Source organism: Pongo abelii, chromosome 20 (genome assembly GCF_028885655.2).
Source record: "Pongo abelii isolate AG06213 chromosome 20, NHGRI_mPonAbe1-v2.0_pri, whole genome shotgun sequence".
Lineage (NCBI taxonomy): Eukaryota > Metazoa > Chordata > Mammalia > Primates > Hominidae > Pongo > Pongo abelii.
Genome location: NC_072005.2, coordinates 44650122 through 44665126, shown reverse-complemented (window position 1 = coordinate 44665126; position 15005 = coordinate 44650122). Strand labels below are relative to the sequence as shown.

The 15005-nt window shown below is 50.3% G+C and overlaps 1 protein-coding gene across 11 annotated transcripts in view; it reads left to right on the top strand.

Moving 5' to 3' along the window:
• The first annotated feature begins 498 nt into the window (after positions 1-498).
• Positions 499-15005, top strand: part of FBXO27 (F-box protein 27) — a 33060-nt gene continuing 18553 nt past the window's right edge. For 2 of the 11 annotated variants that reach the window (XM_054540380.2, XM_063719477.1), the window contains exons 1-4: positions 786-1232; positions 1970-2081; positions 2166-2261; positions 5716-5851. In XM_054540380.2, coding sequence (XP_054396355.2) covers positions 869-1232; positions 1970-2081; positions 2166-2261; positions 5716-5851 — 708 coding nt within the window. In that variant the 5' untranslated portion in view covers positions 786-868. Of the gene's footprint in view, positions 594-663; positions 1233-1969; positions 2082-2165; positions 2262-5715; positions 5852-7170; positions 8707-15005 lie in introns of those variants that run through there. The other 9 variants (XM_063719476.1, XM_054540376.2, XM_002829187.6 and 6 more) reach the window with 9 other exon arrangements.

Here is a 15005-nt window from a genome sequence, read left to right as displayed (position 1 = left end):
CACTTGGCCTCTGCTGGTCTCAGTTTTTTCACCTGTGAAGTAAAGGGCATAACAGCACCTACTTCATGGGGTTGCTACCCTGGCTGGCAGTAAAACCGTCCATAAAAGTTGGCTGGTGTTACTATTGGTTGCATTAATTTTTAGCAGCCGGAGCCTGTTTTCTCCTGTGAAATGAAGATAACCATAACCAAACTTAAAGGTGATGGAAATTTTTTAACACGTTAACGGATATGAGGCCTCCCACTTAGAAGCCTGACCAAAATAACAATGGTTGCTCAGAGCCAGACGTCTCATTGCTACTAATGAATTAGGGACATTTCAAGGGGCCGGCTGGAGGCCGGCTGGAGAGGACGGCTGTGAGCGGCAGACCCTAGCTCCTGGCTGCACCTGGCCCTTTCGCGGGAAGCAGGTTGGGTTTGGAGAAGGGGAGGGAGCAAGCCGGAGGGGCTGGCGAGTAAGAAGGAGGATGCAGGGGTGGGTGAAGCTAGCTAGTAAGAGGGGAGGGGCCGGCGAGTAAAAAGGACGCAGAGGGGCGTGGGGAGCTTGCGGCACACCTAGGGCATCCCGGCGAGGAGCGCCGCCAGGCCCCGGGGGTAGGACTTGGGGTGGGGTGTCGGTGGGGCCGCCGAGGGGGGCTGATTGCATGCAATTCGGGGCATACACACAGACCGCGGGGTCTTCGGGATATTGGGGCTATCAAGGACGGGCTGGGGGATGGGGACTTGGGGACAGGGCCCAGGGATGGTGAAGATAGGGGTGCGGCTGGCAGAATCACGGCAGGCAGAGGCTGCGCGCCGCGGAGGCTGCTGGTCCCTGACGCCTTGACCCTTCCTCTCCCGCAGCCACAGCTGGGCCTGGCGGGGGGACCATGGGCGCCTCGGTCTCCAGGGGCCGGGCCGCCCGGGTCCCCGCGCCGGAGCCGGAACCCGAAGAGGCGCTGGACCTGAGCCAACTACCCCCGGAGCTACTTCTGGTGGTGCTGAGCCACGTCCCCCCGCGCACGCTGCTCGGGCGCTGCCGCCAAGTGTGCCGGGGCTGGCGAGCCCTGGTGGACGGCCAGGCCCTGTGGCTGCTGATCCTGGCCCGCGACCACGGCGCCACCGGCCGCGCGCTGCTGCACCTCGCCCGCAGCTGCCAGTCTCCCGCCCGTAACGCCAGGCCTTGCCCCCTGGGCCGCTTCTGCGCGCGCAGACCCATCGGGCGCAACCTTATTCGCAACCCCTGCGGCCAAGGTGGGATCTCGGAAGAGGAAGTCCAGGATGCTGGGCCACAGTGGGAGCGGTGGAGGGGCCGGAGGGGCGGGGCCGCACTGGGACCGGTACAAGGGGCCGCAGGGGCAGGGCCGCAGTGGGACCGGTGGGAGGAGTGGGAGGGGCGGGGCAGCATTGCGAGCCGGTGGGAGGAGTCGGGGGGGCGGGGCAGCATTGGAAGCCGGTGGGAGGAGTCGGAGGGGCGGGGCAGCATTGGAAGCCGATGGGAGGTGTCGGAGGGGCGGGGCAGCATTGGAAGCCGGTGGGAGGAGTGGGAGGGGCGGGGCAGCATTGGAAGCCGGTGGGAGGAGTCGGAGGGGCGGGGCAGCATTGGAAGCCGATGGGCGGTGTCGGAGGGGCGGGGCAGCATTGGAAGCCGGTGGGAGGTGTCGGAGGGACGAGGCAGCATTGCACGCAGGGTGCAGGGCTGGCTGGGCAGGGCTTCACCGGTTGCCTGTGGGAGGGGTGGGAGTGGGGCAGTTCTGGGAGCCAGAGAGAGGGGCTGGAGGGGCAGGGCTTTGCTGCAAATCAGTGAGAAGGGCCAGAGGAGCGGGGCTTCGCCCTGAGCTGGTGGGAGGGGAAGGGGGCGGGGCCTCGGTGGGAAGGGTCAGGAGAGTGAGCTGCACAGTGAGCACGTGGGAGGGGCTAGGGGCGGAGTCTTACTAGGAACCAACAGGCGGGCGACTGGAACTTGGGCACAAGCCTTTTTTATTTCACAGAAGGCCTCCGAAAATGGATGGTGCAGCACGGTGGGGACGGCTGGGTGGTGGAGGAAAACAGGACAACCGTGCCTGGGGCCCCTTCTCAGACGTGCTTCGTGACTTCATTCAGGTGAATGCCCCTGCTATCCAAAGGTCCGGCCCCTCGTTGAGAAAGGCCTGCCTGTTCTCATTACCCTGTCTCCTGCATTCCCAGCTGGTGTTGCAAGAAGCAGGTCTTGGACCTAGAGGAGGAGGGTCTGTGGCCTGAACTGCTGGATAGTGGCAGGATTGAGATTTGTGTCTCTGACTGGTGAGTGTGATGATTAAAATAGCCCTTTGCTAAGCACTGACTGCATGTGACATGACCTTTTTATGGGTGACTTAATTTAGGCCTCCTAACCCCTCCTTACAGATAAAAAATCTGAAGTTCAGGCCGGCCATGGTGGCTCACACCTATAATCCCAGCACTTTGCGGGGTCGAGGCAGGCAGATCACTTGAGGTCAGGAGTTCGAGACCAGCCCAGCCACCATGGCAAAACCTCGTCTCTACTAAAAATACAAAAAAAGAATTAGCCGGGCCTGGTAGTGCGCACCTGTAGTCCCACATACTTGGGAGACTGAGGCAGGAGACTCGCTTGAACCCAGGAGGCGGAGGTTGTACCACTGCACTCCAGCCTGGACGACAGAGTGAGACTCAGTCCTGGAAAGAAAAAAAAAAAAGAAACAAGTTCAGGGAGGTGAAGTGACAAACACACTCATAGTTCTAGTACTTAGCAGAGTACACACTTTCTGCTCATGCCCAAAAGGATGTGGATTGGAAAATAGAAGATGAGATCCAGTACAGAGACCTTTGGCCCAGCTCAGTCTTGTCTGTGAATGAATGAGATGCTCCTTGCCTTAGGAGGAGAAAACAGCATGGTTGGCCAAGAGCTTAGATTCTGGAGCCAGACCTCCCAGATTCAAACCCTAGCTCTGCGGCTTTGTAGCCTTGGGCAAGTCACAGCATACCTCTGTTTCCCCTGTTTACAAGATAGGGCTCTTGCAAAGACAATTATTATATGGCAAGCACATAGCAAGTACTTTATGTGCGTACCTTTTTTGAACCTTGATCCTGTGGGAAGGTGTATTTCAAGCCCTCAGATCATTCAGAGCTTCGCAGGAAATTGAGAGATTGGGAAAGGGGAGATGGCAGGCTGGGCACGGTGGCTCATGCCTGTAATCCCAGCACTCTGGGAGGCCGAGGTGGGCAGATCTCTTGAGATCAGGAGTTCGAGACCAGCCTGGCCAACATGGCAAAACCCATCTCTACTAAAAATACAAAAAATTAGCTGGGCGTGGTGGTACGTGTCTGTAGTCCCAGCTACTCGGGAGGCTGAGGCAGGAGAATCGCTTGAACCCGGGAAGTGGAGGTTGCAGTGAGCTGAGATGGCACCACTGCACTCCAGCCTGGGCAACAGAGCGAGACTCCATCAAAAAAAAAAGAAAGGGGAGATGACTTGCCCTGATCTGGTCACACAGCCTGGGCTTGGCAGAACCTGGCATAAGGCCCAGAGTCAGACTCTAGAGCTTGTCCTCTGTAGTGATGGTCTTGAAACTGGGGTGCATGAAGACTTTCCAGGGGGTATATGACCCAGATGGTTTAATGGGAGTCAAATTCCAGGTCCACTACAGCCATGAGCCCCCTATTACACAATTAATCTGCTATAGGTTACATCTGTGTGGGAAGTATCATATGATTCTCCTTCCCCAATCTCTCTCAGTGTCCCCCTTCTCTAGTTTTATAGGAAAAAAGTCTCTCACTAAGGTGTGGTCCCCAGATGTAAGGACTACTGGGGAGCCAGGCAAAGTGGCCATTGGAAATTTGGGGCCTTAGCAAATTCACTTTTTTTTTTTTTTTTGAGACAGAGTCTCACTCAGTGGCCCAGGCTAGAGTGCAATGGTGCAATCTCAGCTCACTGCAACCTCTGCCTCCCAGGTTCAAGTGATTCTCCTGCCTCAGCTTCCCGAGTAGCTGGGATTACAGGTGTGCACCACCACACCTGGCTAATTTTTGTATTTTTAGTAGAGACGGGGTTTCACCATGTTGGCCAGGCCGGCCTCGAACTCCTGACCTCAGGTGATCTGCCCGCCTCTGCCTCCCAAAGTCCTGGGATTACAGGTGTGAGCCACCACGCCCAGCCATATTTTCTGTAGAGACAGAGTTTTGCCATATCACCCAGGCTGGTCTTGAACTCCTGGATTCAAGCAATCCTTCCACCTCTGCCTCCCAAAGTGCTGGGATTACAGGTGTGAGCCACGATGGCTGGCCAGATTTTATTTTTTATTATTACTTATCAAACTATGTAACATATTTGTGTTGTTTTGATCAGTGGGATACTATTTGATTGTGATAATCAGTGGCTCCCAAATTTTGCTGCACATCATAAAGGTAGCTTTTAAAACATAAAATGCCCAGGCACCATTCATACCAATTAAATCTGAGCATCTGAGGGTGAGAGCCAGGCACCAATATTTGTTTGTTTTTTGTTTTTGAGACAGGGTCTCCCTCTATCGCCCAGGCTGGAGTGCAATGGCGTGATCTCAGCTCACTGCAACCTCTGCCTCCTGGGTTCCAGTGATTCTCCTGCCTCGTAGCTGGGATTACAGGCACCTGCCACCACGCCTGGCTAATTTTTGTATTTTTAGTAGAGACAAGGTTTCACCATGTTGGCCAGGCTGGTCTCGAACTCCTAACCTCAAGTGATCCACCCACCTTGGCCTCCCAAAGTGTTGGGATTACAGGCATGAGCCACCTCGCCCGGACAGTCATCAATATTTGTGAGAAGTTTAGAGCTCGCTACAAAGTTCGGGGATGGAATCCCTAAGACCATCCTCACTTCTGACACAATATGTCACAACAACACAAATATGTTATGTAGTTTGATGAGTAATAATTAAAAACAAAATCTGGCTGGGCATGGTGGCTCACGCCTATAATCCCAACACTTTGGGAGGCGGAGGCAGGAGGATCGCCTGAGTCCAGGAGTTCAAGACCAGCCTGGGTCACATGGCAAAACCCCATCTCTACATCTTTACCAACTACAAGTTTGGAGGACTTCCAAAACCACCTTCACAATTCAATAATTCATTGGACGAACTCACAGAAAGCTACTACACACTTCTGGTTCACTACAGGGAAAAGATACAGATTAAAATCAGCCAAGAAAAGGAGGGCATAGAGCAGCATCCACGGAAAAGATCAAACACAGAGCTTCTGTTGTCCTCCCATGGCATCAGGACATGTTACCATGCTGGTGCTGATGTGTGACAAGATGCATGGAATTTTGTTGACCAAGGGAGTTCACTTGAGCCTCGGTGTCCAGAGTGTTTCTTGGGTTCATCATTAGGCCTGATGGATTGATCGATTGCCCACGTGGTTAATCTCAGCCTCCAGGTCAACTGATGTTCCCCGACTCCCAGCCCCCACCGAAAGTCACATTGTGGGTCTTTCCGGAGACTCCCCACTGAGACTATGTATATGAGTGTGGCTGGCCCCTGCCCTAAATCATATTGGTAGATTATCCAGTGCCACCTGGGTGCCCATCAAAGACACTCCTGTCTGACACAACATTCCAAGGGTCCAGAGATCACCTCCCAGGAGTCTCTTTAGAGGAACTGGATTTGCACACATGGGAAGGGCATTCGGACAAGGCAGGACAAGGTAGGCAGACACCCAAAGAGATGGGGTGGCAGGTCCAGCCTTCATGGCCTCCCTCCTCCCACAGGTGGGGAGCCCGACACGACAGCGGCTGTATGTACAGACTCCTTGTCCAACTTCTAGACACCAACCAGACTGTTCTAGATAAATTCTCTGCTGTGCCTGATCCCATCCCGCAGTGGAACAACAATGCCTGCCTTCACGTGAGTCTCCTATGGGGGTTTGGGGAAAGGATGTTGGGGGCCTATTGCTGCGAAATAAATCACCCCAAAACTTAGTGGCTTAAAATCAGTGACAGTCTGGCTGGGTGCAGTGGCTCACACCTGTAATCCCAGCACTTTGGGAGGCCAAGGCAGGCGGATCACAAGGTCAGGAGTTCAAGAGCAGCCTGGCCAACATGGTGAAACCCCATCTCTATTAAAAATACAAAAATTAGCTGGGCGTGGTGGCACATGCCTGTAATCCCAGCTACTCGGGAAGCTGAGGCAGGCAATCGTTTGAATCCGGGAGGCAGAAGTTGCAGTGAGCCAAGATCGTGCCATTGCACTCCAGCCTGGGTGACAGGGCGAGACTCTGTCTAAAAAAAAAAAAATCAATGACAGTCATTTGACTACCTCTCGTGATTTCTATAAGTCAGTAATTTCAGGAGGGCTCACCTGGGCGGTTCTGGCTCCTGTCTTTCAGCGTTCAGACAGTGACATTCTGATGATGCCTGGAGCTGCAGGCCAGGGTGGTGGGTGGTGTGTGTGTAGCAGTTGGTGGCTGGCCAAACAACTCTTTCTTCATTTACTCTCAGAACTTCTCCATGGGATCTCTCTGCTTGGGCTCCTTTGGGCTTCCTCACAGCGTGGCGGCTCCTAGGCAGTCAGAATGCTTATGTGCTTGCTCAGGGAGGAGGGTTCTAGAGAAACAGTAGAAGCTGCCTTGCTTTTTCTGACCTAGCCTTAAAAAGTCACTTGGCCAAAGTCACTGAGCATCATTTTCACCACATTCTTGGTGACAAGCAAACCCACCTTGATTCATGGGGAAGGGAGTTAGATTCTACTTCTTTTTTTTTTTGAGGCAGAGTCTTGCTCCATCATCCAGGCTGGAGTGTAGTGGCATGATCTCTGCTCACTGCAACCTCCGCCTGCCAGGTTCAAGTGATTCTCCTGCCTCAGCCTCCCGAGTTGCTGGGACTACAGGCATGTGCCACCACGCCCAGCTAATTTTTTTTGTATTTTTAGTAGAGACAGGGTTTCGCCATGTTGGCCAGACTGGTCTCGAACTCCTGGCCTCAAGCGATCCACCTGCCTTGGCCTCCCAAAGTGCTGGGATTACAGGCACGAGCCATACTGCACCCGACCAGATTCCACTTTTTAATGAGGGAGTGGAAGATTCTATAAGATTCTAGAAGAACATGTGGCCCAATGGGAGATTTTATAGCCATCCTTGGAAAATAACCATCTGCCAGAAGGCCCCAACCTCAGCTTTGGAGGGGAGGCTGTGGCACAATGGAGCTGAGCCCCTCCTCTGCCTACAGGTCACCCACGTGTTCTCCAACATCAAGATGGGTGTCCGCTTTGTGTCTTTCGAACACCGGGGCCAGGACACACAGTTCTGGGCTGGCCACTATGGAGCCCGTGTGACCAACTCCAGTGTGATCGTGCGAGTCCGTCTGTCCTAGTCCAGGACTACCCTTCTTGCAAGAGAGCCTGACTGTGCCTTCCAGGGCCTGGGACCATTGGCTGAGACCCCTCATTAACCAACCAAGCACTTGTACCTCCCTGGCATACTGGGAATTCCTGGGTCCAATCAAACGCCCTGACGGGCCCCATCTTCAGGTTCTAGAAACTACCAGAAGAAGCTTCTTCCATCTTATCTACTTACTGCAGCTGCTGCTTTGGGGGGGCCCTACTCTACTGAGGGGAACCCCACAAGTGAGCATCGGGGAACACCCATCCTGGAGGAGAATTCTCGCCCTCCCCTCTCTTCTCCTCCCAACCAAAACCCTCCGATCCAGCCCCAGGCCCTTCTGTACCATCCCCTCCCCTCCGCACCATTGACCTCTTGTCTCCTATTGTTTCTGCCACAGGGACTTCCTTGGTCCCTTCAGGGAAGCCCTCAACTCGTCTCTGAACTTAGAATCTCACCCTTAGGGCTCAGACAGTCCCAGCCCTAAGGGTGTGAACCTCACCTCCTGGAGCTTCTGAGCTACAGGGCTGGGACCAGGTCATGCAGCTGAAAGTCTACGTTAAAAAAAAAAAGTTTGGGTCGGGCACAGTGGCTCATGCCTATAATCCCAGCACTTTGGGAGGCCGAGGCAGGCGGATCACCTGAGGTCAGGAGTTCAAGACCCGCCTGACCAACATGGTGAAACCCCGTCTCTACTAAAAATCCAAAAAATTAGCCAGGCATGGTGGTGTGCACCTGTAATTCCAGCTACTCGGGAGGCTGAGGCAGGAGAATTGCTTGAGCCCGGGAGGCAGAGGCTGCAGTGAACCAAGATCATGCCACTGCACTCCAGCCTGGGCAACACAGCGAAACTCCGTCTCAAAAAAAAAAGTTTGGGTCAGGCAGGGTGGCTCACACCTGTAATCCCTGCACTTTGGGAGGCCAAGGTGGGAGGATCAGTTGAGCCCCAGAGTTCACGACCAGCCTGGGCAATGTAGTAAGACCCCCATTGCTACAAAAAATACAAAAGTTAGCTAGGTGCGGTAGTACACACCTGTAGTCCAAGCTACTTGGGAGGCTGAGGTGGGAGGATCATTTGTGCCCAGGTTGAGGCTATAGTGAGCCATGATCATACCACTGCACTCCAGCCTGGGTGACAGAGCGAGACCCTGTCTCAAAAAAAAAAAAAAAAGAATTTGGAGATGGTTCTGCCCACTCTGATTTCTCTGAAAAACGAGGTAATTCCCTGAGCCCAACCCTGATCCTCAAGGACCTGTAATTGTGTGGTATTTAAAATTAAAATAACATTATTTTTCATTTTGACTTTTTTTTCAAACAGTAAGAATAATATATCAGCAGCATGTATCTGCCAATCATATGTAATAAATTTCTTATTTTGCCAAAACTGCTTCAGATCTTTTTAATAGAAATGCAGTGTTACTGCCTTGGTTGAGAATCATAAGTAGTCCCAGTTGAGGAGGGAAAACTGTACACCAGCTGAGGCCGGGCGTGGTGGCTCACGCCTATAATCCCAGCACTTTGGGAGGCCGAGGTGGGCGGATCACTTGACGTCAGGAGTTCAAGACCAGCCTGGCCAACATGGTGAAACCCTGTCTCTACTAAAAATACAAAAAATTAGCCGGGCATGGTGGCGTGCGCCTGTAATCCCAGTTACTCGGGAGGCTGAAGCAGGAGAATCCTTTGAATCCAGGAGGTGGAGGTTGCAGTGAGCCAGGATTGCATCACTGCACTCCATCCTGGGCGAAAGAGCGAGACTCCGTCTCAAAAAAAAAAAAAAAAAAAAAAAGACAATAGGTCCAGCCTCTGGAGAGCTGACTCCCTGGATCCCCTGGCTGATTTTGGTGAGTGCTGGCTACAATGAGGAAAAAAAAGCATGGCCCAAGTGACACCTTTGGCTTTTTTCCCTCTCTTCTGCAGGCTGCAAGAGAAAGGGCCAAGACTTTCCCAAAATGAGTTTTTGGTGGGTCAAAGACAGTAAACAGTTTATAGGTGCTCTCTCCTCCAACTGGGAGTAAAAGAGGTTAAATCTATTGCTGGCCAGCTCAAAGCTTTCGATAAGCCAGATGGGAAAAAAAGAATAAGAAAAACATACACAGTTGGCCCTCCATGTGGCTGGCTTCTGCATCTGTGGATTCAACCAACTGTAGATTGGAAATATTCGGGAGGCTGGGCCTGGTGCCTCACGCCTGTAATCCCAGTACTCTGGGGGACCGTGGCAGGTGGATCACTTGAGGTCAGTTCGAGACCAGGCTAGCCAACATGGTCAAACCCCGTCTCTATTAAAAATACAAAAATTGCTGGGCGTGGTGGCTCACACCTGTAATCTCAGCACTTTGGGAGGCTGAGGCAGATGGATCACCGGAGGTCATGAGTTCGAGACCAGCCTGGCCAATATGGCAAAACCCCATCTCTACTAAAAATACAAAAAAAAATTAGTCAGGCGTGGTGGTGGCCACCTGTAATCCCAGCTACTTGGGAGGCTGAGGCAGGAGAATTGCTTGAACCTGGGAGGCAGAGGTTGCTGTAAGCCAAGATCACACCATTGCTATCCAGCCAGGGCAACAAGAGCAAAACTCTGTCTCAAAAAATAAATAAATAAAATAAAAATGCAAATTAGCCAGGCATGGCAGCAGGTGCCTGTAATCCCAGCTATCTGGGAGTCTGAGGCAGGAGAATCGCTTGAACCCAGGAGGCAGAGGTTGCAGTGATCCAAGATCTCTCCACTGAACTCCAGCCTGGGCGACAGAGACTTTGTCTCAAAAACAGACAAACAAACAAAAAAATTAGCCAGGCATGGCGGCACACGTCTGTAGTCCCAGCTAGTCAGGAGCCTGAGGTGGGAGGATCACTTGAACCTGGGAGGCGGAGGTTGCAGTGAGCCAAGATCACACCACTGCACTCCAGCCTGGATGACAGAGCAAAACTCTGTCTCCAACAAAAGACAATATTCGGGAAAGACTGGATGTGGTGGCTCACGCCTATAATCCCAACACTGCAGGAAGCCTAGGCAGGAGAATTGCTTGAGCCCAGGAGTTCAAGACCAACCTAGGCAACATAGAGAGACCCATCTCTACAAAAAAATTTAAAAATTTGCTGGGTGTGGTGGGGGGCGTGTGCCTGTAGTCTCAGCTACTTGACGGGCTGAGGTGAGAGGATCACTGGAGCCCCGGATATTGAGACCACAGGACTCCAGCCTAGGAGACAGAGCGAGACCTTCTCTCCAAAAAAAAAGAGTAGAAAATATTTGGGGAAAAAAAACTTCCACAAAGTTCCAAAAAGTAAAAACTTGAATTTGCCCCACGCCAAGTACCATGTTGACTCCATGAGAATGAAGTGATGTGCAAACATTATACAGTTGACCCATGAACAACGTGATGGTTGGGGTGCTGACCCTCCTTGCTGTTAAAAATCTGAGGATAGCTGGATGTGATGGCTCACACCTGTAATCCCAGCACTTTGGGAGGCTGAGGCAGGTGGATCACAAAGTCAGGAGTTCAAGACCAGCCTGGCCAACATGGTGAAACCCCATCTCTACTAAAAATACAAAAATTAGCTGGGCGTGGTGGCAGGTACCTGTAATCCCAGCTACTTGGGAGGCTGAGGTAGGAGAATCGCTTGAACCCAGGAGGCAGAGGTTGCAGTGAGCCGAGATCGTGCCACTGCACTCCAGCCTGGGCAACACGGCAAGACTCCATCTCAAAAAAAAAAAAAAATTCCGAGTATAACTTTTGATTCCCCCAAAACTTAACTACTAATAGCCTACTCTTGACCAGAAGCCTCACTGATAACATAAATGGTCAATTAACACATATTTTGTATGTTCTTATATAATATACTGTATTCTTACAATAAAGTAAGCTAAATAAAAGAAAATGTTGTCAAGCAAATTATAAGGAAGAGAAAGTACATTTACTATTCAGTAAGTGGAGGTGGTCATCATAAAAGTCTTCATCTTCGTTATCTTCACAATGAGTAGGCTGAAGAGGAGGAGGAAGAGGAGGGCTGGTCGTGCTGTCTTAGAGGTGGCAAAAGTGGATGAGGTGATGGAGGTGGAGGGGGAGGCAGGACAGGCAGGTACTTTACAGAAATACATCATAGTTTCTGTCTGACTTTTTGCTTTTTCATTTCTCTAAAAATGTTTCTATATGGCACCAAAACTTCTTCCACGGTTTGCTTTAGTGTCAGTTCCTGTATCACAGAGGGGTCCATGTTGTGAAAGAAGTCAAAAACATCTTCAGTTAACATCTTCTGGCCAGGCATGGTGGCTCACGTCTGTAATCCCAGCACTTTGGGAGGAGGGGGGGGTGGATCACCTGAGGTCAGGAGTTCGAGACCAGCCTGGCCAACATGGCAAAACCCCGTCTCTACTAAAACTACAAAAATTAGCTGGGCGTGGTGGTGGGCACCTGTAATCCCTGCTACTCAGGAGGCTAAGGCAGGAGAATCGCTTGAACCCGGGAGGCGGAGGTTGCAGTGAGCCGAGATTTTGCTACCGCACTCCAGCCTGGATGACAGAGCGAGACTCCATCTCAGGAAAAAAAAAAAATCTTCTGTTAATTCCTCCAGTGTGGTATCTATTAGCTCTTGAATTTCCCCAAGATCCATAGCTTGAAACCTTCACCTCCTACCTTTTTTTTTTCTTTTTTTTTTTTTTTTTTTTGCCATATCCACAATCTCTTTAATGATTTCCTTGATTGGCTCTGTTATAAATCCTGTGAGGTCATGTACAACATATAGACACAGTTTTCTCCTGCAGGAATTTATTATTTTGGCTCAATGGCATTTGTAGCCTTTCTCTAACAAGGATGGCCTCTTCAGTGGTGTCATCCTTCCAGACTTTTCTAATGTTCTCTACATCAGGCTTTTCTTCCATAGTGTTGACAGTCCTTTCCACAGTGTGTAATGAGCCTTAAAGGTCCTTATGACCCCCTGATCTAGAGGCAGAATTAGAGACGCTGTGTTTGGGGGCAATGAGACCACTTCGGCACTTTCATTGTTGCATTCATGGGGTTCTTGGTGGCCAGGGACATTGTCTAATATCAAACTAACTAACTGGCAAGGTACTTCCTAACTTCAAGGACAAAGCGTCGGTGGAACCAATCCAGAAGAGGGATTCTCGTTGTCTAGGCCTTCTTATTGTACAACTGAAAGACTGGCAGCCTTGTCTTTCAAGGCTTGGAGGTTAGCAGTTTTCTATGTAAGGGCAGCCTCATCATAAATCTGACACCATTTGCACGCAACAGTAGAGTCAGCCTATCCCTACCTGCCTTAAGTGCTCGCTTCTCTTCCTTACTAATAAATGTCCTTTGAGGCATTTTTTCCAGAATAGGGCACTTTAGTCTGCATTACAAACCTCTTCATGACCAGGCGAGGTGTGGCTCCTGCCTGTAATCCCAGCACTTTGGGAGGCCAAGTGGGGAGAATCGCTTGAGGTCAGGAGTTCGAGACCAGCCTGGCCAACATGGTGAAATCCCATCTCTACTAAAAATACAAAAAATTAGCTGGGTATGGTGGTGGGTACCTGTAATCCCAGCTACTCAGGAGGCTGAGGCAGTAGAATCTCTTGAACCCAGGAGGCGGAGGTTGCAGTGAGCTGAGATGGAGCCACTGCACACCAGCCTGGGCAACAGAGCAAGGCTGTGTCTCAAAAACAAACAAACAAACAAACAAAACAAACAAAAAACCCTCTTTAGACAGATAACTTTTCTCCTGATTTTCTCATTGGCACCTGGGAACCCATCTGCTGCCTTTTGGTCGGTAGAAGCCACCTCTCCTGTTACCTTGATATTTTTTTCAGCCAAACTCTTTAAAATTATCAAACCATCCTTTGCTGGCATTAAACTCTCCAGATTTATGTCCTTCACCTTCCTTTAGCTTTAAGTTGTCATATAATGGCTACACTTTTCTAGAATTATATTAGAGTCTATAGGTATGTCTTTCTTTCTTTTTTTTTTTTTTTTTTTTTTTGAGACAGGGTCTCACTCTGTTGCCCAGGCTGGAGTGCAATGGCACGATCTCGGCTCACTGCAAGCTCCGCCTCCTGGGTTCACGCCATTCTCCTGCCTCAGCCTCCCGAATAGCTGGGACTACAGGTGCCTGCCACCACTCCCAGCTAATTTTTTTGTATTTTTAGTAGAGACGGGGTTTCACCATGTTAGCCAGGATGGTCTCGATCTCCTGACCTCGTGACCTGCCCACTTTGGCCTCCCAAAGTGCTGGGATTACAGGCGTGAACCACGTGCCTGGCAGGTATGCCTTTCTTACAGCAATTCTGCACCCACAGAAAAACTGCATTTTCTCTCTTTTTTTTTTTTTTTTTTTTTTTTTGTGATAGAGTCTTGCTCTGTCGCCCAGGCTAGAGTGCAGTGGCATGATCTGGGCTCACTGCAACCTCCGCCTCCCGGGTTCAAGTGATTCTTGTGTCTCAGCCTCCCAAGTAGCTGGGATTACAGGCACCCACCACCATGCCCAGTTAATTTTTGTATTTTTGGTAGAGACAGGGTTTCGCCACATTGGCCAGGCTGGTCTCAAACTCCTGGCCTCAAGTGATCCACCCACCTCCGCCTCCCAAAGTGCTGGGATTCCAGGCGCGAGCCATCACACCTGGCTTTGCATTTTCTGTATAAGATAAAAAGGTATTTCACAAAAAGTGCAAGGATTTCCTGCCTGCTGGCATAACTGTGATCACTTCGGGAATTTCACTTTTTTTTTTTTTTTTTTTACAATGCTCCTCCATGCTGAATTCATCTTGAAATGTCAGGCAACTGCAGCTGCAGACCTCAATCTATGGTACATATCAAGCAAATCAACTCTCTCTTGTAATGTCATGACTTGTCTACTTCTTGGGAGCACTTTCAGTTTCACCAGTGGCTCTTTGTATGGGTCCCGTGGGGTTATTCAGGGTTTACGATATTACACTCAACAAGATGAAAAATGAACGAGAACCGGAAGATATCACTGTTTACTGTGCTATGCAATTTACTGGATAAACGAACTCCCTGGAGATGATTAGTATCACATGGTGTTTAAGCTGATACAACACTTCAGCTTACTGCAATAACAACAGGAGGTGGCTATGAAATTATTACAATAGTACAATATTACTTCAGTTAATTTCGTGCAATTATGATTTCACTCTGCATCTTTGCATTGATTTACATTTGTCTCAACTGCAAATGGTACCATGTAAAGTCTGTGTTTATGTGTGTAAGTTTTGGCCAACATGGTGAAACCCCATCTCTACTAAAAATACAAAAAAATTAGCTGGGCATAGTGGCGGGCGCCTATAAGCCCAGTTACTTGGGAGGCTGAGGCAGGAGGATCGCTTGAACCCAGGAGGTGGAGGTTGCAGTGAGTGAGATCGCACCATTGCACTCCAGCCTGAGCATCAAGAGTGAAACTCCATCACAAAAAAATAATAATTAATAAATAAAGTATATGGGAGGATGCGTGGAGGTTATATGCAAATATCACTGCATTTTATATAAGGACTTGAGTATCTGTAGATTTTGGGATCCGTGGGAGTTTCTGGAACCAATCCCATGGATACCAAAGGCTGACTGTAGATTCTACCCATTTCTTCAGCCTACAGGTTGCAGCAACCCTGCCTTCTATTCCAACTATTAAGTGTTGAATTTATTGATAGACATTTGAGTAGGTTTGCAATGAGAAAAAAAAAGGGAG